This window comes from Ochotona princeps, chromosome 27 (assembly GCF_030435755.1).
Source record: "Ochotona princeps isolate mOchPri1 chromosome 27, mOchPri1.hap1, whole genome shotgun sequence".
Classification (NCBI taxonomy): domain Eukaryota; kingdom Metazoa; phylum Chordata; class Mammalia; order Lagomorpha; family Ochotonidae; genus Ochotona; species Ochotona princeps.
This window is the reverse complement of record NC_080858.1, coordinates 21,863,167-21,885,767: the sequence shown is the minus strand read 5'-3', so window position 1 is coordinate 21,885,767 and position 22,601 is coordinate 21,863,167. Positions and strand designations below refer to the sequence as shown.

Sequence of the window (22,601 nt, the reverse complement as noted above, 5' to 3'; positions counted from 1 at the left end):
CTGCGGCAAACCCGGAAGGGTACAGGACCCCAGCTCAGTGGAGCCTCTCATTGGCTTCCTGTCTGCCCGCCCCCCTAACCTCTGCCCGGTCCATGGGAATCCGATTGGCTGCAAGCGTGCCCCGGCCGCCTGATTGGCTCCTGCCGCTCACCCTCCATCCCCGGCTCCTGAACCGGGCTCCATCTCCCAGCAGAAGGCGCAGCCATGAATCCGTTATTCGGGCCCAACCTCTTCCTCCTTCAGCAGGAGCAGCAGGGCCTGGCCGGGCCGCTGGGGGACCCCCGGGGGGGCGACCACTGCTCCGGAGGAGGGGACCTACCCGCCACGCCGCTCACTCCCACCGCCGGCCCCGCGGCCTTCTCGCCGCCAGGCCCGGGCCCGGCGCCCCCCGCAGCCATGGCGCTCCGCAACGACCTGGGCTCCAACATCAGCGTGCTCAAGACCCTGAACCTCCGCTTCCGCTGCTTCCTGGCCAAGGTGCACGAGCTGGAGCGCCGGAACCGGCTGCTGGAGAAGCAGCTGCAGCAGGCGCTGGAGGAGGGTAAGCAGGGCCGGCGGGGCCTGGCTCGCCGCGACCAGGCCGTGCAGACCGGCTTCGTCAGCCCCATCCGGCCCCTAGGGCTGCCCCTGAGCGCGCGGCCCGCCGCCGTCTGCTCCCCGGCGGCACGGGTGCTGGGCTCGCCCGCGCGCTCGCCCGCCGGCCCCCCGGCGCCCCCGGCGGCGCCCGCCACCTCCGCCTCGGCCGCCTACTCGTCGTCTGCCCGCTTCATGCCCGGCACCATCTGGTCCTTCTCGCACGCCCGCCGGCTCGGCCCGGGACTGGAGCCCACGCTGGTGCAAGGGCCTGGCCTGTCGTGGGTGCACCCAGACGGGGTGGGCGTCCAGATCGACACCATCACCCCTGAGATCCGCGCGCTCTACAACGTGCTGGCCAAAGTGAAGCGGGAGCGGGACGAGTACAAGCGGAGGTAGGGGCCGGCCGGGCGGGTCGGGGGCCGGGCTCGGTGGCGGCCGGCACGCAAGGGGCTGGGAGTGGCAAGGGATCCAGAGCCCAGGAAAGTTGGTGCGGTGGAAAGAGGTGGACCCAGGAGACTGGCGACAGCAGCAGACCCCTGGGGGAGACTCCTGCTTGCTTCTGGCCCATCTGGCCAGAGCTGGGAGGATGTGGTGGGGTTTTGTGAGTTGCCAGGTCTGGGAGATACTGCATCTGACCAAAGTTCTCTTGGGAGAGTGACTTTAGGGGTGTTGCAGGAGGGGCTGCACTCTAGTGGGGGATGTAAGTCACTGCCCCAGAATTTTCCAAAGGAACGTCCCCCACCCCCAGGGGACAGGGGTGGGGGTGGAAGAGGAGAGCCTGGTACCCCCTTTGCCTCCTTAAGGAAGGCTTTGGTTGCAGTTAGCTACAAAAATCCAGGGAAGAAAGTGTGAGAAGAATTTTCCAGGGCACGGGGGTGGGGGACCCATGAGCATGCAAAGCACCAAAGTTGGGAACATGGACACACCCTGTGATGGTGCATCAGCTGGGGGGGGGGGGGGGTGGGGACATTGTGGGCCCAGCTAAGAGACACCAGGGGTGTGCTGACTTAGTGCTGGCCTGGAACCCTGTGAGGCCTTTAGGCAGCTGATAACCAGGCCCACCACAGCACAGGGCCCAGCTGACCAGGGGATGCCAGGGTGGGGCGGGAAGGGGTGGCAGGCGGGCAGCTCTGGCTTGGGGACTCAAGGCAACTTGTCTAACCCCTGGTGGACAGACCTGGGAACTGCCCTAGCAGCCCTGGCACCGGTGGTGCCTGAATTAGCCACGGCTGACCATCCTGGGAAGTTATTGCCAGGTCTGGGGATGGGTACCCTTTAGGGAATCTGTCATCTATCCGAGCTGACCAAGTTGCAGACCCCCAGTGGGTTTTCTTGGGGGGTGTTGATTCCTATGCTAGCTTCCTTAGTCATTGGCCGCTTGGTAAGTCTGAGTTGTCCTAACCCCACCCGTCAGGTGCCACCCGGAGCCCTGCCCTGGCCTGTGCCTTGGAGTGCATGAAATGCGGTCAGCTGTGGGACATGGATAGTTCTGGAAGACAGCCACAACCACAGGGACAACTGCACTTCTTTGGGCTTTTTTTTTTTTAAACGCTGAACAAGCGTTTGTCCTTGGTCCAGCTGTCCAGGGCAACAAAGAGTTATTTCTCGGGGACTGATTAGCTCATGTGCCATGCAGACAGCCCCGGAGCTGAAGCCCTGTGGTACGTGCCACTGGCACTTGCTTCTCCTTCCGCCCCAGATCCCCTGCCCTCCTTCCAGTCTCTTCCTTGCCACCCCGCGCGCTCCCGGGACAGCCTGAGTGCCCAGGTCCCCTGACTTCCATTCCCAGCGACCCTGTTCCTCAGGATTTCCCCTACAGGGACAGCCCCTACCCTTTTTTCTCTCCTCAGCTCCAGGATCCAATGTCTTTGGATGCAGGGATGCCCAGTCAATGCCCGTGTTACGGGAGCCTCGCCAGGGTGAACAGGTTTGGGTGGAGGGCACGAGGAACCCGTTCGGGTGAATGTCTGATAAGAGGGTGTCTGTAATCCTGGCGCGCTTCCCTGACTAGTCCCCCTCTCTGCCTGAGATTTCGTTAGCTTTGGTCCTGCCCCTGACTTCTTCCTTAACTTGCCACTTGGACGTGCTCAGTTCACTGCCGGACAGTACGTGGTGCCCTCCCTGATGGGCCTGGCCCTACTTCAGTCTTGCTAGCTTTCTCCGAGGACTTGCCCCACCCCCATTCGGAGCAGAGGGAGCATGAGGCTACCACATCCCAATCTTTGATATTGTAGATGAAGAAAACAAAGTCTGGAAAAGAAAAGTTTTTTGGGTTTTTTTGTTTTTGTTTTTGAAGCAACCATGTAGTCTCATGTGGCAGAATGCAGAGTGACATGTGGAAGCCTGCAGGGAAGGGGGCAGGGAGCCAGGAGGGCCAGGAGGTGGCCTGCAGGGGTGCAGGGAGCCAAGGGTGGAGGCCCAGCTGGCTCTCCCTCCCTGGCTGCCTGGGAGGGGCGCCGAGGCGCTCTCCTGGAGTTATTATTAGGAACACTGCAGTGCGACTGTGGGTGAGCCAGGCAGGAGGGTGAGCCTGCAAGGGAGATGATGGGAAGGGAGGGAAGGACAGACTACGTAATCCTTGGCTCCAGAAGCTGCCCGTCTTGGGCCTGGCATTACTGCTTGTCCTCCTGGCTGTTTCCCAGCCACCTTTCTCCTAAGGCCAGTTTGCGCTCTGTTCTCATGCAAGCAGCTTTCCCTGGTGGTGGTAAATGGATGCCGGGCATCCTGGGGTGGCGTCGGGGTGGGAAGGTCCTGGAAGGACAGGGTCAAGCCCTCTGCAGGGGCCCTGTCCCCACCTCCCCTGTGGCAGAACGTGCCCTGTGTATCCCACCCTGCAGCCACCCAGGGCCTTATGCCCACACATGGCCTGGGTCTCTGCATTCAGGGTTGTAGCCAGCAGGGGGTGCTGCTCCCACTTTCAAGTTTTCATTTCCCTCTGGGTTTGGGTGCTCCAGTGTCTGCTGCCCCTCTGCTTTTGGGCTGCTGGGGACCTGGGGTCTCCGGGCCATGGGGAGGCAAACATTGCCCCCTTCCCAGGGTTCTGAAGCAGCCCATGCTTCCCCGGATTAAGTGGCCCCACAGGAGGCAGGGCTGCAGGCTGGAGTTCTGGTGTGGAGTTCTGGTGTGATGTGAGCAGGAGGCGGGAGACTGGATATGTGCCACTGAACATGGGAGCCTAAGCCTGGTGGGCCTGGTCTGGCGCGGGCAGGCAGTGGTTGTCGAGGCCTGCTGGACAGCTGGTGAAGCTGGGGCTTGAGCAGGGATGCTGAGGCCCAGAGCTGCAGCACTCGCTCTTAAATAATAGTCCTGGTGCCTGGCCTGCCCGGTGCTTCCGGGAAGACAGTTGGCGAGCTCGGCCTTGCCAGCAAGTGTGGAGCACACGACAGCTGTCGCTGTGCCTTCCCCTGCCCTCCTCCCCCCGTCCCCAGCTACTGGCCATGTGTCCCTGCCCATCCAGTGGCTGAGGCCTGCATGGGGTGGGGGCAGCAGGGCAGAGGCATCCCAGTCCCTAAGTTCCCTCCCGCTCCTTGCCCTGTCTGTCAGGTGGGAAGAAGAGTACACGGTGCGCATGCAGCTGCAAGACCGAGTGGCTGAACTCCAGGAGGTGAGGGCAGCTGGCTTGGGGTCCCGGTTCCCCTGGGGCTCCCCACCTCCACCCGCAGTGGGCCACCCAGCCCCGAGGCCAGCTGCTCCGGCCTCCTCCTCTTCTTTAACTTCTGCCTGTGCCGTGACATGGTCACCAGGGTTCTCTCTGCACACAGGAAGCCCAAGAGGCCGACGCGTGCCAAGAGGAGCTGGCCATGAAGGTGGAGCAGCTAAAAGCTGAGCTAGTGGTCTTCAAGGGGCTCATGAGCAATGTGAGTGCCGCCAGCCCGACCTGCCCTACTGCCCCCACCCTGCCCCTGGGGAGGGGGCAGCCCTTTCTAGAAAGCCGGGCCTGTGTCCCCTACACTCGGCTGCGCCCTTCCGCTCCACTCCCTTCTGCTTTCTTTTTCCTCTTTATTGCTGTCTGATGTAAGAGCTAAAGGAGGAACATAGATAGGCCTGGTACGGGGGTGGGCCCCAGGCAGCGTGGCCTGCGTGTTACCAGAGATTGTCCAAGCCTTCTACAGGCCTGCAGCCAGTGCCCTGACTGGATGCTGCAGCTCCGACCGCTGCCCTAGGCAAATTCCCTGGCCTGTGGAGCCTCAGCCATGGCCTGGGACCGGGAAGAAAACCAATATTTAGGAGAATTCTCCAGAACATTCCTAAGCACCCAGGCTGGGGCCTGTGTGCACAAGGGTACTTCAGATAAGTTGTGGAAGGGTCAGGGAGGTGGCTCCATGGATTAAACTGCCACCTGCAGTGCCAGCATTCCATATGAGCACCAGTTCAAGTCCCCACCTTTTCCTCTTCCTGTCCCTGCTGCTGTGTCTGGGAAAGCAGCTGAAGACAGCTCAAGTACTTGGGCCCCTGCACCCACATAGGGGACCCCGATGGAATTGTGGGTTTCTAGTTTCTGCCTGGCCGGGCCCTGGCCATTGAGGCTATTGGGGAGTAAATCAGTAGCTGGTGGATAGCCCCTTTTCTTCCTGTTTCCCTCTCTCTGTAACTGTGTTTCAAATAAATTAATACATCTTACTAAAAAAATTCATGACAGCCAGATTAAACCACCATTGTAGTGCTGGCATCCCATACGGGCACCAGTTCAAGTCCTGGCTGCTCCACTTCCGATCCAGCTCCCTGCAAACGGCCTGGGAAAGCAGCAAAAGATGGCCCAGATACTTGGGTCCTTGCACCCATGCAGGAGACACAAAGCAAGTTCCAGGTTCCTTGCTTCAGCCTGGCCCAGCCCTGATTTTGTGTCCGTTTGGGGTGTGAACCAGTGAACAGAAGATCTATTTCTCTTTATCTCTCAGCCCCTCCCTTTTTTAAATTTAAGACTCATTTATTTTTATTGGGAAGTCTGATATACAGAGAGAAGGAGAGACAGAAAGAAAGATGTTCCAATCTGCTGGTTCACTTCCCAAGTGGCCGCAACAGCCAGTTCTGAGCTGATCCGAAGCCAGGAGCTTCTTCCGGGTCTCCCACGCAGGTGCAGAGTCCCAAGGCTTTGGGCTGTTCTTGACTGCTTTCCCAGGCCACACACAGGGACCTGGAAGGGAAGTATGAACCAGCACCCATATGGGATCCAGGTGCATGCAAGGTGAGGACCCTAGCCTAGCCACTAGGCTACTATGCCAGGTCCTAAATCCACCTTTCAAATAAATAATTAAGTGAAAAAAATTTTTTTAAACCATGGAAAATACAATCAAGAGATCCATTTAAAGGCAGATGTTTGTCCCAATAGTTAGAACATTGCTTGGGATACCCATGTGCCATATTGGAGTGCGGTGGACTCCAGCTCTGCTCTCCGTTCTGGCTTCCTACTGATGAACATCCTGGCTCACAGCAGGTGACAGCTCAGGTAGTTGCGTCTCCATCATCCAGATGTTAGACTGGATTGAGTTTCCAGCTCTCAGCTTTGGCCTGGCTCCAGCCTGTTGCAGACATCTGGGGAGTGAACCAGTGTGTGGAAGATCTCAGCCTGCCTTCCTCTTGCTGTATGTGGTATTCAAGTAAATATAAATGGATTTTTAAAAAAATCCAAAAACCAAAATGGGAGCTGGCATTGTGGTCCGGTGAGCTAAGCTGCTGCCTGCTACCTGGAACCCAAATCTGAGTCCCAGTTTCATCCCGACTACTCTGCCGCCAATCCAGCTCCCTGCTAATGTGCTGAGAAAGCAGTGGAAGTGGCAAGTGCTTGGGTCGCTGTCGCCCATGTGGGAGACCTGGACGGGGCTCTAGGCTCCTGGCTTTAGTCTGTCCCAGTGCTGGCAGTTGACTGAATCTGTTTTTTTAAAAGATTTATTTATTTATCTGAATGGCAGAACTAGCAGAGAGAGACAAAGAGATCTTCTGTCCACTGGTTCTTTCCTTAAATGGCTGCAGCCAGGCTGGGCGGAAGCCAGGAACTTCCTCTGGGTCTCAAATGGGTGCAGAGACCCAGGCGCTTGTGTCTTCTGCTGCTTTCCAGGCACATCAGCAGGGAGCTGGATTAAAAGTGGAGCAGCCAGGACTCCATTGGTGCCCATGTGGGATGCTTTACCCACTATGCCACAGCACCCACCCTCTAATCTTTTTTGATTTGTGAAGATTTTTTATTTATTTTCATTGCAAAGTCATACGCAGAGAGGAGGAGAGACAGAAAGAAAGATCTTCCGTCCGATGCAAGCCCAAGCAACGGCCAGTGTTGTGCCAATCCGAAGCCAGGAGCTCTTCCAGGTCTCCCACATGGGTGCAGGGTCCCAAGGCTTTGGGCCGTCCTCGACTGCTTTCCTAGGCCACAAGCAGGGAGCTGGATGGGAAGTGGGGCCACTGGGATTAGGACCAGTACCCATATGGGATCCTGGCATGTACAAGGCGAGGATTTAAGCCGCTAGGCAACTACACTGACCCCTTGATATATTTTTTAAAGATGTATTTATTTATTTATTTATTCAAAAGTCAGAGGGAGAGACACACACACACATACACACATTTTCTACCTGCTGATTCACTCCGCAGATGGCCACACGCCAGGAGCTGGGAGCTTCATCCAGTTCTCCCATGTCGGTGGCAGGGGCCCAAGTACCTGGGCTGTCCTTTCTGCTGCTTTCCCAGGTGCATTAGTAGGGAATTAGATGGGAAGTAGAACATCTGGGACATGAACTGATGCCCACATGGGACCCTGGCATTGCAGGTAGTAGATTTACCCACTGTACCACAATGCCACCCTCCTTAAACTTACTTTTTAAACATTCGGAAGTGTTCTCATACTTGGTGCTAAGTGTTAGCTGCTATAATTCCTGTTATGATACATTATGCGCTGGGATCTTTCCCTAAGTTCCATGAGGGTGAGCAGTGCTGTCGGCTCTGACATGCCCCAGGCACCAGGCCTCACCTGCCAGGGCTCCCTCCTGGCCAGTGAAGTCAGTTGGAAAACAACCCCAGCCGTAGGCTGCACCGTGCTGTAGGGACCTTTTAGGGAAAGGGATGCCTCCTGCCCTCCAGCACCAGCCTGGTGGGAGTGGAGGCTTGCTGGGCTCCGGGAGTAAGCCTGGGTCCTGTCCCCGCCCTCCCCGGCCCAGAACCTGTCGGAGCTGGACACGAAGATCCAGGAGAAAGCCATGAAGGTAGACATGGACATCTGCCGCCGCATCGACATCACCGCCAAGCTCTGCGACCTAGCTCAGCAGCGCAACTGTGAGGATGTGATCCAGATGTTCCAGGTGAGGGCTCCTGGCCAGGTGGGGCAGCGCCGGCCCTGTGCCCTTGGGACCCTCCAGGCCGGGCGGTGGTGAAGGGGGCAGCGCCAGCCTGCTCTGACGCAGTCTCCCTCTCTCTCCTGTGTCTGCTTCCCTCCTCTCTGCCTCCATCTTGTTTTTTTTTTTTTCGTGCCGTCCGCACAGAGGCAGCTGGTTAGTCCGCTTGTCCGTGTCCCAGCCGCCCCCTCCTCCCCAGGCCTCCCGAGCTGTGGCCGTTAACCTGGCCCCAATTTCTTTGGCCCGGAGTCTTTCCTGCTCTCTCTCTCTCTCTCTCTCTCTCTCCTGTCCTCCCACCTCCACAGTCCCCACTCTCTTTCTGTCTCGGCTTCTTTCTCCCACTCGTCAGATCTGGGGGTACCTTCAGGCTCTCTTGTGGCCAGCGTCGGCCCCTTCCTCCTCCTCGTGGCCAACAACTCTCTTTTCCCTCATTTCACCACGAATTTTTAATTTTTAATTTATTTATTTTTCTCCCCTAGAAACTCAGAATGGCCTCTCTGGCCACCCTGCCCATGTCAGCGTGATCTCCCGTCCCCCCCGAAGCCACTGCACCCCGTATCTTACCGCTCTGTTTTCTTTCTCTCCTTGTCCTTCCTCAGCCCGCAGCCCTGCCCCGCTCTGTGTCCGTGTTGCCCTGCGTGTTTCCGTGTCTCTCTCTCTTTCGCCGCCGTCATAACCGAGTCTCTTCTCTCTGCCCGTTCCGTCTGCCCACCCCACCTCCCCCATCCTCGCTGGTCCCCCGCTTTTCTCCCACCCATCCCTCTCCATCCCCGACACAACACCCCACCCCTCCGCCCTCGCTCCTCACGCACCCGGCCTCGTCTCTGTAGTCTTTGCACTTGTCTCCCATTAAGGTCCCATCCATGGGGGGGCGGAAGCGGGAGCGCAAGGCGCCTGTGGAGGAGGACCCCTCCCTGTCGGAGAGCGCCGGGCCCCGCCAGCCCGAGGGGGACGAGGAGGAGAGCACGGCCCTCAGCATCAACGAGGAGATGCAGCGCATGCTCAACCAGCTGTGAGTGCCAGGCCGGCCGGCCCCGCCCCCGGCCCCGCCCCGGGCCTGGCCCCGCCCCCACGAGGCCGGCGCCCCGCCCCGCAGCCTGACGCCCCGCCCCGCCCACCGGGGTTCCCTGTCTCTAGGCGGGAGTATGATTTTGAGGACGACTGTGACAGCCTGACTTGGGAGGAGACTGAGGAGACCCTGCTGCTCTGGGAGGATTTCTCAGGCTATGCCATGGCAGCGGCAGAGGCCCAGGGAGAGGTAACGCCGCTCCCGGTCCCGGGGCCCCTCCAACGCCTCCCCTTCACCCCCCAACCCACCTCCCACCTCACTCCTTCCCTGCCCGCCTGCCTCCCTCCCTCGCTGTGTTCCCAGTGTAGTCGTCATCCTCTCCCGCTTACCCCCTCTTTCTTCATCCTCTACCTCCTCCTGTTCTCTGCAGTTGCTTTTAACCGGACTTTCTCTCTCTCTGTCTCTTGACCCTGCCCCCGCCTGCTCCTCCCCCTTGCCGCCTCCCGTCCTGCCTCACTCGGCCCCCAGCAGCAGGAGGACAGTTTGGAGAAGGTGATCAAAGACACCGAGTCCCTCTTCAAAACCCGGGAGAAAGAATATCAGGAAACCATTGACCAGATCGAGGTAAGCAGGGATGTTGCCAGGGCCTTCCCGCACTCCTGTGGGACTGACCTTAGCTTGGGTTCCTAGAGAGGACCCCCAGGACCCCTGGTGTGGACTGCAGTCCCGACGGCCTCGTCCAGCTCTGCTCCAGCTCCTCCTTCTCGCTAAGCGTGCTTTAGAGTTAGTGAGGCGGAGAGCTTGATGACACCTGCCCTGTCAGGCTCCTGTGAGAAACAGAAGACATGATACGTGTACAGGGCACTTTAGAAGGTTCCCGGAGAACAGAAGCAAAAGATCATTTTAATTTCAGTGCAGACAGTTCTGGCAACACACATACAAGGAATCTTCAAAAAGGTCTTGAGGGCCTGGTGTTGTAGTGCTGTGTATTAAGCTGCTGCATTGTGCCGGCACAGGTTCAAGCCCCAGCTGCTGCACTGATCCAGCTCCCTGCTAACGCACCTGGGAAGGCAGCAGAACATGGCCTGGGGGTTGGGTTGCTTCCACTCATGTGGGAGACCTGAGTGGATTTCTAGGCTCCTGGCTTCTGCCTAGCCCAGCCCCCGCCATCACAGCCATCTGGGTAGTGAACCAGCAGGCTGAAGACCTCTCTCTGTCTCTCTCCACCCCTCTCTGTAACTCTGCCTTTCAGATAAATAACACAGATCTTTATTTTTTTTTTTTTAAAAAATGCATTATAAAGAAGCCATGAATGAATTTCAAATTTTTATTTTTAAATTTATCTTATTTAAGAGGCACAGAGACAGCTCCCAGCAGCTGCTCACTGCCCCAGGCCAAAGCTGGGAGCTGGGAACCCAGTCTAAGGCTTCCCTGTGTGTGGCAGGAAGCCCGATTCTGAGCTGTCACGCCACTGCCTGCCTGGGCCCCACCTTGGCAGGAGGCTGGAGTCAGAGGCAGAACTGGAAGCCAGGCGCTCCAGTGTTGGCTGCAGCCATCGAAGCTACTCACCAGGCTGAGTTAGGCACCCTGCCCTGGCCCACCCTGCCCTGGCCCACCCCGCCCTGGCCCACCCCGCCCCAGCCAATTCTGTGGCACTGAAATGCAGTGGGGGTGTAAGAGAAAGAACACGCCAAGTACTGGCTCCCTCCCCACATAGCTGTGATGGTGGGCTAGCCTGAGGCCAGGGCCAAGCCCTGCACCTCCAGTCTTCCACTCGGCTGCCCCCCAGTGAGTGTGATAAGAACTTGAACCTCAGCTCTGCAGCTGAAGATGTGGGCAACCCCGCTGGCATCTTCAGTGGCTAAGTCAGATGCCTGCCTCCTCACTTTTTTTTTCCAAACCAAAATAAAGTATCTTTTGATCGATCTTTATTTATAATGCTTGGAAAGCCAGAGTTATAGAGAGAGGAGAGAGAGAGAGATAGAGATCTCTCATCCTCTGGTTCACTCCTTCTGTGGCCACAATGGCCAGAGCTGAGCTGGTCCAAAGCCAGGAGCCAGGAGTTTCCTCCAGGTCTCCACACGGGTGTAGAGAACTTAAGCCATTCTCTTCTGCCTTCTTAGGCCATAGCATGGAGCTGGATGGGAGGAGTAGAGCAGCAGCCGGAACACAAACTGGCACCCACGGGGGACGTAAGGCAGCAGCCATCAAACCCACACATGATCTTTTTCAAAGTGTTTACTTATTTCTGACTCCTTGAAAGGTGGAGTGACAGAGAGAGATCTTCCATCTTTACTCCCTAAACACCAACAACTGGGCCTCATTGCAGCCAGGAAACTAATAGAGCTCCATCCGGGTCTCCCACATGGTCCACATGGGTCCCAAGTCTGTAAGGCAGCTATCACTGCCTCCCAAGTACATGATCAGGAAGTCAGGCTGGGAGCAGCGGGGCTGGGACTCATGCCACACACTCTGATAGGGGATGGGACTCTGCTCATCAGGCTCTTACCCCACTGCGCCACCATGCCCAGCTCCATAAACTTAGTTTTTTTTTTAAAGATTTTATTTTATTTTTTTTATTACAAAGTCAGATATACTGAGAGGAGGAGAGACAGAGAGAAAGTGGAGCTGCTGGGATTAGAACCAGCGGCCATATGGGATCAAGGCAAGGACCTTAGCCACCAGGCCACGCTGCCAAGCCCCATAAACTTAGTTTTTCATCTCATTTTTGAGGCACTTGAAAAAAATTTTTTAAATTTTGTGTTTAATATTTTTTTAATTAATTAATTTTTTGACAATCTTTGCATAATTAGGGTAAAAAGTTTCAAGCGCTACAGGAAAATGGGTAAGACAATTAGTTCCATATTGTTTCCTTAATATTATCTGAGGTAAAAGGAGATTTTAAGGCAGAAGCCCCACCCAGTCTCCCACCCCCCCCAGGTCCCCGATGTGGGGCATGCTCCGAGGGTCTTGCTCAAGTGGTTTTGATAACTCAACAGTTCTGAATTGTTGCTAATCTCACCACTCCAAGCACAATGAGGTCGTTGAAAAATCTACTGATTGACATAGTCCATCTTAGAGTCTCCATTTGCGCAGTTTTTCACTGCCAACATATAGCTGAGGTGGTTGATTGACTTGTTCTGTCCTCTGTCTTTTCATGGTTCCAGTTCTGAGTCTGGCATTTCATTTGGGGGGACCCCCAAAGAAACTTTGTCTGAGGTGTTCCCAGACCAGATTCTTGCATGTACTAGCAAGCACAGGGCCCGGCACAGTCCATCGCCCCAATCAGCTGGTGGTTGCAATTGCTGGATTGGTTCTGTTTCCAGCCCTGTCTTCCATTGGAACCAATAGGTGCCGCAGTCCAGCCTGGTTCTGCCCAGCACATACTCGGCCCTCACACAAACTAGTATGGGCTGCAGCCTAGTCGGAGCGACCCACAATAACCCCCACCAGACCCACCCCCTACCCTGGTTTGCCAGTATATGCAGCAGACTAGGCTGGTCTGTCCCACATCCCCTTCGGCTCTTGTATATGTCAATGGGTATTAAAGCCTAGTTCCATCTAACCAGCTCAACTATGCAGCCCGCACAGGTGCTGTTGGATGTCTCTCTGTCTAGCCACCCCAGCCCCTGTCCTAGTTTTCATTCCCTTCCGTGGGGGTGGTAACCCAAGAGGGAGGAGCCCACTATTTCCCTCCCAGGCCATTCCCACTCCCAGATTATGCACTCTCCAGGTGGTTCTGTAGTTTAACTTGACAGAATTAGCCCCCAGTGCCAGCTTCTGCCAGCTGATGCTGCAGCTAAGCCCAAACAACCCTCACCCACTCTAATTGTAGTTTGCACCAGTAGGATCAATGAGCCCAGCCTGGCTTTTCCCTGATCTGGGCCACGTGAGGCCCACAGGTGTTGTAGCCCTGCCTGGTCTGGTCTGCCCCCATCCCAGTGGGAGTAGCTGTCCAGCAAGGGAACACCCCCCTCATTCCCCCTGCCGGCTCTGCCCCCTCCCTTCCTGCTTCTTGTTTTTAATATTGTTTACATAATTGAGAGGGATGCATGCCCATGTAGGCTTCTGATCAGGGTGGGGAGTGTCAGGCATGGAGAACAGTGGGTAGGACAAATGTTTCATTTGGTTTTTGTCCTGTGTCTGAAGGGAAAGTGGGGAGAGGGCCACTTCTTGCTGTCAAACCGTGTCAGCACCTGGGCATAGGGGGATGGTCATTTGATGATGCGTGGAGATCCCAGTGTGGGAAAGACTGTTCCGAGGGCGTTAGTTGAGTGATTTTGATAGTTTTGTGATGTCGTCGGCTTCATTGCTCCAGGGTTGAGAAAATCTTCCCAAGGTCTACTGTCTCATCAATAGATGAAGTCTGCCTTGGTGCATCCACAGACCCAGGAATGTGCTGCAAAGCTTGGTCAGGAGAATTGTCCGACATGTTCTGTTTTTCAACCTCTGACATGGCAGTTAACTTTCCTTGTTGGCCTAGTATGAGCTTGTTGTCATATACCCCGTGTTTATCTGGACATGCTGTCCGCTGCACAGGCAACCAATGAGGCCCAGTCTCAATGTATGCACTCCAAGGTCAGACCACATGCGATTTTTTTTTTTTCCTGTGACTGGGGTCTGAGCCCAGGACTCTAGTTCGGGAGTTTCCCAAGAAACCTCACCTGTGGTGACCTCAGACTTTTGTGTGTGCCACCCAGTGCAGGGTCAGGTTCAATCTGTGATCTGGACCAGCCAGCACACATACCACTGAATGCAGCTGCCTGCTCAGTTCTGTCCCACCCAGGCCCCTACCTCACAGGAATTGAGGGGTGCTGCAACCCAGCCTACCTGCCTCAGACCCAGTCTTCCTGCATACCAGCAGGTGCTGCAGCCTGGCCTAGTCAGGGGCAATCCCCAGTAACCCCTGAAGTGTCCTCATACAAAGCTTGGGCTGGGGCCTGGCTCATGGTAAGTGCACCATTAAGGGTAACATTGTTTTGTTGTTATTAGACATTTATTTGAAAGGCAGAGTGTCAAGAGAGTGAGAGACTCAGAGAGAAAGAGATCTTCCATCTATTGGCTCATTCCCCAAATGGCTGTAACAGCGGGATGGGGGCGGGGGGCTGGGGACGGTGGAGGATGGGGCAGTGTTGAAACCTGGAGCCAAGGAATGCATCCGGGTCTCCCCTGTGTGTGGGAAGTGCTTGAGCCATCTTCCACTGCCTTCCCAAGCTCATTGTTATTAGCAGGGCCTTGGGTTTGAGCCTAAGGGCCAGTGTCACAGGCAGTGGCTTCACGTGCCACTCTGTGACAAGCTGACTGCAGCCAACATTTGGTTGGCTCTGTCCCAACTGCTGCAGCTCAGTCTTACAGGTGAGGGGTGGCGCCCTCCAGAGGTAACAGGTGCAGCTGGGGCTTTCAGCTGAGCTCCAGGCGGGGACGGAGCTGGGATGGAGCTGCCCTGCCCATGCCTCTGGCTTTCTGTTTCCCTCTCACCCTCCCTCTGTGCCATGTGCACTCAGGCTGCCTGCATTTTCAGAAGAAAGTGACGATTGTTTTGCCACTTCCTCATTCTCCCAACACACATCATCCAATTGGCCTGTTCCTGACTTTCCTGCAGCCCACACCCGCACACACACAGTGCTAAATCTTAAAGGCGCAGCCAGTTGGGCCCTACCAGAGCTGGTCTCCAGGGCCCTGTTTTTACTGGCCTCACTGGGTGCTGCCCCCCATCCTATTCCTTAGCTCACCCAGGCCACCCCCCAGTGCAGGATGTTAGCCCTGTGCCTTCGACCCAAGAGGGGCCGCAGGGCTGTGACCTGGGGCTGCCATCTCTGCTGGACTCTCCTTTAACACGTACCCTGATGAAGAGCCCTCTGGGCTGTTCTCTTAGTCCTGCAGCACCCCTCTCCTCCCCAAGCAGAACCAAGTTGGAAGAATCAGGAGCAATGAAGTGGTGGCCTCAGTGGCAGTGTTGTGCCTGGTTGTGCCCATCTCGCTGAGCTCCACAGTTGGTCGCTGAAATGGCCTTGGCCATGGACGGTGCAGCCGAGGAGTTGCCACACAGTAACCGGTATAATACCGGCTCCCCATCCCACCCACAGCCCTCTGCTCCCCCAGGGCTGGGTGGGGTGGGGTGGGGTAGGGGACGGTTTTCCAGAGAGACTGTCTAGTCCAGGAGTGACTTCCAGTCACGACCTTGTCTCCTCCCTGCTTTAAATGTGTGGGTGAGGTGGGGAGGGAGAGGCATGCACCCAGGTGTGGTCAGAGTAGTAAATTCTGGGTTCTGCAGCCCAGCCCGGTGGGCAATTGCACTCCCTGATAAGGTATCACAATCCAGAAAAACAGGAAAGCTGGAGCCTGAGGGCTGTGGACATGAAGGAGGGCGAAGGACAGGAGAAGGCTGGCCGCCTGGTTGGACCAGTTTACCCCATCTCTGCCCGTTGAAGTGTTGCCTTGGAGCCCATCCGAATGTCCACGTGTGGCATGGCAGACAGAAATTCAAAGAATATGTTCAGAAGTGGCAGGGGGAGGGGGCAGAGAAATGCGGAGGGGTCGCTGCTGGCCATATGAGTCCGGTGTCCAGAATGGAAAATGTATGGGTCATTGCCTTTTCCCTGCCCCCCCATCCCCCCCCCCCCCCCCGCTGGCTTCCCGAGTGAGCCTGGAGGCGGGCGGACTTTGGGTCAAGCTGGGGCAGGGGACAGCAGTGTTTTCTGTCTGGTTTGACTCGTCAGTTCTGTGGGCTCCCACGCTGCGGCTGTGATCCCAGTGTGTGTATCTGTCAATCCCGGGGTGGGGAGCAACACTACGCCCCATGGGCCACTGTCCCAGCAGCCCCCTCCATCAGGCCCTGTGCCCCGTTTCCTCCTTCTAAGTTCCCATCCGCTGTGCCCAGCGCATGTTAGTTAGGGGTGGCTTCCCCTGTGTCCCCGGGCGGCTTCCTCCCCTTTCTCTCAGCAAGTCATCAATTCCAAGTGCTTTTCTTCTCTTCCCCTTCAGGCCCCTGTCCTTTATACCCAGGACAAAGGGAGGCCAGACCCGTCTCTGGCCCAGATTCTTCCCTCCCGGGCTGGCCGCCTGCCTCTCCCGCTAGCTGGGACCTCTGGCTGCAGCATCCAGCCCTTGGAGACGGCATGCCCTTGCCCACACGTGCTCTTGCACGTTTTTTGTGTAGAGCAGAACTGTAGTTGGAGTACATCTTCTGTTTGCTTAAAAGACAATCTATTTGAAAGGAAGTTTCACAGAATGAGACCTTCCCTGTGCTGGCTCACTCCCCAAATACCTGGACCGGCTCTGAGGCCTGGCCAGGTCAAAGCCAGGAGCCAGAAAGCCCAGCCGTTGCTGCTTTTCCAGGCTTAGTAGCAGGGAGCTAATTGGAAGCAGAGCAGCTGGGATTCAGAGCTTACACTCCAAAAGTGGGATGCAGAGGCTCAACAAGTGGCAGCTTAGTTTACTGTGCCACAGCAGCCACTCTAGGATGCATCTTAGAAATCAACATGTCGTCATCGCGGCCATTCTTCGAAGTGCCTGGAAATGGCTGACAAGCGAGAGGATAAAATAGGGAGATGAGAAGAGCCAAGCCAAGGCATGGTGCACCCTCAGGTCACGTCCCACATGCAGAGAGTTGTAGACTCAGAGGTCGCCATTGATGGTGCGCAGTGGGCAGCAAGGCATGTAGGCCCCACGCTCAGGGCAGTCAGGGCAGTGAGGTGCGTTGCCCCACACACCCTACGCCTTGACCTCTCCACAGCCTTGGCCTCTCCACAGGCTGTTCCTCGTCCCTCTCAGCAGGCTCTTGAAGGATGCAGGCTTGCAGCACGTACCTTAGCACTGCCCCGAAGCATGGGTTCCCGGGCCGACCAGTAACAGTTCATTGGGTGCCTCCTGCCTGGGTCAAATTTATTTTAAAATCCGAGCCTCCTTCATCCCTTTCGCCCCTCCCCCCTGCGCTGCCCCGGCTGTCCTGGGGCTGTGGCCCAGCTGCTTGTCCTGGCTGTGGCACAGCGCGCAGGCAACTGCTGACCCTGCCCGCCCCGCCCTGCCCTGTCCTGCTGCAGCTGGAGCTGGCCACGGCCAAGAGCGACATGAACCGGCACCTGCACGAGTATATGGAGATGTGCAGCATGAAGCGGGGTCTCGATGTGCAGATGGAGACCTGCCGCCGGCTCATCACGCAGTCGGGCGACCGGTAAGGGCCTCCCTACAGCGGAGGGCAGAGAGCCAGTGGCCATGGCCGTGGCTGGCAAGCCCGGATGACCCAGAGGCAGCAAGGGCTGCCCGCTGGGAATGGTGAGGCTGCCCGGACCAGCTGGCAGAGAGCTGGAGGAGGTGTCTCCTTCCCTCTGTGTTGGTCGCTGGTTGGCTGGCACTTCCTACTGACGCCCATTCCGTGTTTCTCCTGACCTAAAGTTCCTGAAAAACTGGCATGGATCAGAAACACATCAGAATTACTGATCTGTATCTGAAAGTCGAGAGAGCCACGAATCATGCCTTTGACCCCAAGTTAATCACAGAAATACCTACAAAGCCCAGGCCCTGGGGTGGGTATACAAGGAGCCCTGGCGGCATCTCCGGTCCTGGAACTTCAGACAGCCAGGGGGTCCCTGGCTGACCCACGCATCCCGCCAACCCCCTGGGATGAATGCAGGTTGGTGCAGAGAACTGCTCCTCCCACTGCCTGGATCTGCTTGTCCTAGTCCTGTTCCCCATCCTGAGTACCCCCTGTCCTCACCTGCCGGAGGGTGATAAGCTACCTAACCTCCCAGTTCGCGGGGGTCCCCCAGGTGACATTGAGCGTTTTCTTCTAGAAAGTCTCCTGCTGTCACTGCAGTCCCACTTAGCGACCCGCCGCCGCCACCGCCGCCAAGCGAGCCTGAGGACTCGGATCGGGAAGTCTCCTCTGACAGCTCCCTGAGATAGGGGACATCCCCTGCAGTGCCCACTCTGCTGGGAACACACCGAGGCAGCAATGGGGGGCCTCTTAGGGGGAGTGTCACCTGTGCCCCCTACCCATACCAGGCCTGGCCGCTGTGCACTGGGTGCCCCTGCCTTGGGCTCCCCCGCATCCCCGCCCCACTGGGTTCCTGGACCCTGCCCATCCACCTCAGTGGGGGTCCCTTGCCTTCACGCATGGGTGTCTGCTACTCACCCACCTGTCCAGCGCTGCTGAGTGACCATGGCCCCTCACTGTGGAAGGCGTGTGAGCATGGGCTGTGGCCCCCACGCCTGTGGTAACTGCTAGTTTGTGCTCTTGTCTCATAACTGGTTGGTGCTGATGCTCTGGGAATTGGGATGAAATGCGGTTCACCTGGAGGCCCTGGAAAGGCTTGGGCAACATGCCTGGACATAGAGCATCCTGCCCCTGTCCCTTGCAGCGGTGGAGGTGCAGAGGCACTAAAGGGGCCTCAGCCTCATGGACTAACAGCAGTGTCAACCACACTTTTTCCTGGACCCTGCTTGTGGCCATGCACACGTGAGTGCTCAGGGTCCCCACTTCAAGCATCAGACCAGGCCAAAAAGTCTGGTCTCCACCCCAAGACCCACAGGTTGGCAGGGAAAAGCTTGGAAAAACTGGAGAGGCACAATGAGAATACCTCATGAAGTCCTTAATAAGACTGGCTGTATTTATTGAACACTGTGTCATGGTTGCAGGCAGTTTCTATTACTCAGTCTTGGTGCTGTTATTGTCTTTCATCTTCAAGAGCCTCCACATGGGAGAGGGTAGCCCTCCCACCAGGGTGCTGTGCCAGCCCTGGTCTAACTCCCAGGCAGCAGTTTGTCTGGCCTATGGAATCTGCCAGACCTCAGGAGCCAGCAGTATCACAGGCTCATCTGACACCCAGACTTCTTGGTACTCTAGACTGTACACTCCAGGACTGAGAGGTACAGCTATGGCTGCACACTGGGGTACTGCCACAGGTGCCAACAGGTCAAGTTCAGCTATGCCTACTCCCTCTTGGATCCCCATAACAAGACCCTCTTCAGCTGGGCTGCCCCTTTGCCCTGGGATAAGGTAAAGCAACAGGACAACACAAAGCTGGGTACAAGGTGGACTTTATTGATGGTAGCATGACAAGATAGGGCTCGAAGCCCCTCCCCTTCTCCAGGGGGTCTGGGATGGAGACTGTGAAAGGGCAGATTCTCAGTGTGGTGGGGACTGAGTTGGGGCAGGGACTCCCCAGCAGCCTCGCTCTTCCTCTGGTGCTCTCGCTGGGGTCAGTGGTGGTCCTGGGGGGCTTTTACTCCTTGGAGGCCATGTGGACCATGAGGTCCACCACCCTGTTGCTGTAGCCAAATTCGTTGTCATACCTAGGAGATGGTGGTTGTTGAAGGGTCATTTTCTGCAGTGGCCACCAGAGGGTGCCAGATCCCACCTCCCTTCCTTAGGTCTAGTCCCCTCTCCACCCACCCTCCCGATCCCAGTCACATACCATGAGATGAGCTTGACGAAGTGATCGTTGAGGGCAATGCCAGCCCCAGCATCAAAAGTGGAGGAGTGGGTGTCACTGTTAAAGTCACAGGAGACAACCTGGGGAGTGGAAAGGCACAAGTGTTTGAACCCAGAGTTGGTTGGCAGGGGTGGGCAGAGCCCCAGGCCACCTGTGCTAGTAGGAGTACCTGGTCCTCAGTGTAGCCCAGGATGCCCTTCAGGGGGCCCTCGGAAGCCTGCTTCACCACCTTCTTGATGTCATCATACTTAGCCTGAGGGGAGAGATATAGGAGTGAGACTGTACACAACTAAGCCTCCAGCCCCCACCTGCTCCCAGAACGTACAGCTTTCTCCAAACGGCAAGTCAGGTCCACCACGGACACGTTGGGAGTAGGCACACGGAAGGCCATGCCGGTGAGTTTCCCGTTCAGCTCAGGGATGACCTTGCCGACAGCCTTGGCTGCACCAGTGGAAGCCGGGATGATGTTCTGGGCAGCCCCACGGCCATCACGCCACAGCTTCCCGGAGGGGCCGTCCACTGTCTTCTGGGTGGCGGTGATGGCGTGCACTGTGGTCTGGCAACAGGAGCAGGAAATGAGCCCTGTGGATGGCATGTCACTGTTCCCCCCCACCTGGGGGGCTGTGTGCATGTGCACTTACCATGAGCCCCTCCACAATGCCAAAGTTGTCGTGGATGACCTTGGCCAGGGGAGCCAAGCAGTTGGTGGTGCAGGAGGCGTTGCTGACAATCTTGAGGGAATTGTCGTACTTCTCATGGTTCACACCCATCACAAACATGGGGGCGTCAGCAGAGGGGGCAGAGATGATGACCCTCTTGGCCCCACCCTTCAGGTGAGCCCCAGCCTTCTCCATGGTGGTGAAGACGCCAGTGGACTCCACCACATACTGGGCACCAGCATCGCCCCATTTGATGTTGGCGGGATCTCGCCTGGAAGGGAGGGCCGGAGCTCAGGGACTTGCAGCACCATGCGGGTCAAAGCGTCCCCATCCCAGTCCTTGTCACTGCCTCCCCGCCCCCTGCAGCTGTTCAACCTCCACACTCACTCCTGGAAGATGGTGATGGCTTTCCCGTTGATGACAAGCTTGCCGTTCTCAGCCTTCACTGTGCCATGGAACTTGCCATGGGTGGAATCATACTGGAACATGTAGACCTGGGGGCAACAGGCACCTGCCCTTAGCCAGGCCACTCCTCCTCCTGACCCCCACCCCACTGGCTGCAAGGGCACAGCACTCACCATGTAGTTGAGGTCAATGAATGGGTCATTGATGGCCACGATGTCCACTTTGCCAGAGTTGAAAGCAGCCCTGGTGACCAGGCGGCCGATGCGGCCAAATCTGAGGGACAGGGATAAGGGTGAGCTGTGGGTAGTGGCAAGGCACCTGCACACCTCACCACTGCTCCCACCATTTGAGTGGATGCATTGTAGTTATCCAGTGGGAGGCAGGCTGGATGGCTTTTTCTCCAGAATGTTCTGGTATTTTCTAACCCCAGGAATATTTCTCCAGCCACAGCTGGAAACTGTACAAAGTTTCCCCATCCCAAAAAGAGGGCTAATCTTGTGTCCCTGAGCTCGCTGAAGCCCTGGCTTCCCATCATTAAGTCTCCTCTTGCCAGCTTAGAGATGATTTGGGGGCCCTTGCTCCGCCCACAGTGGCTTTCAAGGGAGGCACTGCCACTCAAAGTCTGGGCACATGACACCCAACACCCTCTGCCCCCTTTCAATGCATGCCCCAGTTGTGTTCCTGGCTCCTGCCCGGCCCAGCTGCAGGCCGCACCCCCATATTGGGCAGAAGACATGTACACTCAGCATCATCAAGCTCAAAGGTTAAGAGTAAAGGTCAGGGGCCGGCAGGACGGGCCAAGCCCCTCCTACAAAAGGCCATCCTGACTTCCTCCTGGGACTTCGGAGGGGTGGCCAGCACCAGGGGCGCGCGAGGCCCCCAGGAACAGAAAGGTCAGGTGGCTATATTTAACCACAGATCAGGGTGGAGCCTGGATCTGGTTTCTGGAAGACCCACGGAAGGAGCAGGACAGGAGTCCAGCGGCAGCTCTCAGACACCTAATCCCCTGCCGTGACCTTTCCTGCCTGGCCCTTAAGGGTGGGGTCTCGGCTAGGCCAGGGCGCCAAGGGAGCTGCGGCCCGAGGCGGCTGCGCAGCGAGGCGATCGCTGCTGGAGCCATCTTGCAGTGGAAATTTTCTTTTCTGGTCGCCCATGACTCAGCTGCTATGGACTTGGCCCTGAGCCACAGCTCCCCCTGCTGTGGGGCGGGACCTGCAGGAGCCCACTGGGATTCCTCAGGAGTGAATGAATGAAGGAGGTAGAAACGGCATGGGGCGGGGCAGAGTGGGGCTGCAGCACCACCGTGGCGCACCGGATGAGACTCCACCCTACTGCAATGGGGCAGAAGCGTTAGTCATCGCGTGGCCAGGGAGGGGAAGAAATGAGAACCTGGGTTACCTAACGGGGATTCATTCATTTCCTTCCCAGTTGCAACATGGCGCCTGGGTTCCCGCAAACCCAGCCTCCTAACTGAGCTGTTCCTTGGGGAGCAGACACCGCGCATCCCCCAGGAGTCCTGGGCAGGGGGAGGGGCGCTTCTGCGAAGCACGTGACCCCGAGGGGCGCGAAAGCAAAGAAAGGGGTGCGCGGGCTGGGGGATTAGGAGCCACATGGCGCGGCAGTGGGGGAGGACAGCTGGGGATGGTCTCCAGGCAGCGCGTCCCAGCGGGGGCGGAGTCACCACAGGCGCCACGGCAGGGGGGGTCTTAGGGGACAAAAGGCCTTTGGCACTGACCTTGAGCTCTCTCTGGGGATATGGGCACCCCACTTTACTCCCCACACCACCGTGCAGAACCTAGGCCTGCTAGTCCCGCAGGCGCAATTTGGCGGTGCTGCATCCCTACCCTCCCTCATCCCCGGGTCACTCACCCGTTCACTCCGACCTTCACCATCTTGTCTCAAGGATGCACTGTAGGGCCAGCAAGAAGAGCGAGTTAGCAAAGGGCCAGCGTCGAGAGCCCTCGGATCCCCTCCCCCCGGCCTCCATTCCCACCCAACACCTCGGCACGTCCTCCTGCCCCTGCAACGCGGGAGCCCACCCGGGCGGCCCAGGCCCGGTTTCAGGGCTGCCCAAGCCCCGAGCGCGCACGCCACCCTTCCCCTCCTTCCGTCGAGCCCGCAGTTGCGCGTCCAGCGCCCAGTTCACCTGCACAGCAGGAGTCGGCAGTCTGGAGCACAGGGAGCAGCAGAGAGCACA

The 22,601-nt window shown here is 57.4% G+C and overlaps 2 protein-coding genes across 3 annotated transcripts; one reads left to right on the top strand and one right to left on the bottom strand.

Annotated features, from left to right (window-relative positions):
* Positions 1 to 138: 138 nt before the first annotated feature.
* Positions 139 to 18,272, top strand: IFFO1 (intermediate filament family orphan 1). Of its 2 annotated transcripts, none has more exons than XM_058655887.1 (9): positions 139 to 968; positions 4,120 to 4,180; positions 4,338 to 4,433; positions 7,725 to 7,865; positions 8,753 to 8,910; positions 9,036 to 9,156; positions 9,439 to 9,531; positions 16,950 to 17,080; positions 17,700 to 18,272. In XM_058655887.1, exons 1-9 carry the CDS (start codon positions 205 to 207, stop codon positions 17,809 to 17,811), a joined length of 1,677 nt encoding a protein of 558 aa, XP_058511870.1. In that variant the 5' UTR covers positions 139 to 204; the 3' UTR covers positions 17,812 to 18,272. The 2 variants fall into 2 exon arrangements, with proteins under 2 accessions (XP_058511870.1, XP_058511869.1); XM_058655886.1 differs by having other exon boundaries at positions 9,436 to 9,531.
* A 656-nt stretch (positions 18,273 to 18,928) lies between these two features.
* GAPDH (glyceraldehyde-3-phosphate dehydrogenase) lies at positions 18,929 to 22,385 on the bottom strand. The gene is made up of 8 exons (XM_004596366.4): positions 22,274 to 22,385; positions 20,578 to 20,677; positions 20,387 to 20,493; positions 19,982 to 20,270; positions 19,666 to 19,896; positions 19,510 to 19,593; positions 19,323 to 19,420; positions 18,929 to 19,200 (listed from the first exon to the last, which is right to left on the bottom strand). Exons 1-8 carry the CDS (start codon positions 22,294 to 22,296, stop codon positions 19,131 to 19,133), a joined length of 1,002 nt encoding a protein of 333 aa, XP_004596423.1. The 5' UTR covers positions 22,297 to 22,385; the 3' UTR covers positions 18,929 to 19,130.
* Positions 22,386 to 22,601: the final 216 nt, after the last annotated feature.

What these genes read in the sequence shown, in the direction of transcription:
- GAPDH (XM_004596366.4), bottom strand. Translation starts at nt 22,296, where the DNA reads ATGGTGAAGGTCGGAGTGAACGG. An exon ending in GCATTGTGGAGGGGCTCATG is followed by an intron (nt 19,897 to 19,981) that starts GTAAGTGCACAT and finishes TCCTGTTGCCAG; the next exon opens with ACCACAGTGCACGCCATCAC. An exon ending in TGGGCTACACTGAGGACCAG is followed by an intron (nt 19,421 to 19,509) that starts GTACTCCTACTA and finishes TCCACTCCCCAG; the next exon opens with GTTGTCTCCTGTGACTTTAA.
- IFFO1 (XM_058655886.1), top strand. Translation starts at nt 205, where the DNA reads ATGAATCCGTTATTCGGGCCCAACCTCTTCCTCCTTCAGCAGGAGCAG. An exon ending in CGGGACGAGTACAAGCGGAG is followed by an intron (nt 969 to 4,119) that starts GTAGGGGCCGGC and finishes CCTGTCTGTCAG; the next exon opens with GTGGGAAGAAGAGTACACGG. An exon ending in TCAAGGGGCTCATGAGCAAT is followed by an intron (nt 4,434 to 7,724) that starts GTGAGTGCCGCC and finishes TCCCCGGCCCAG; the next exon opens with AACCTGTCGGAGCTGGACAC.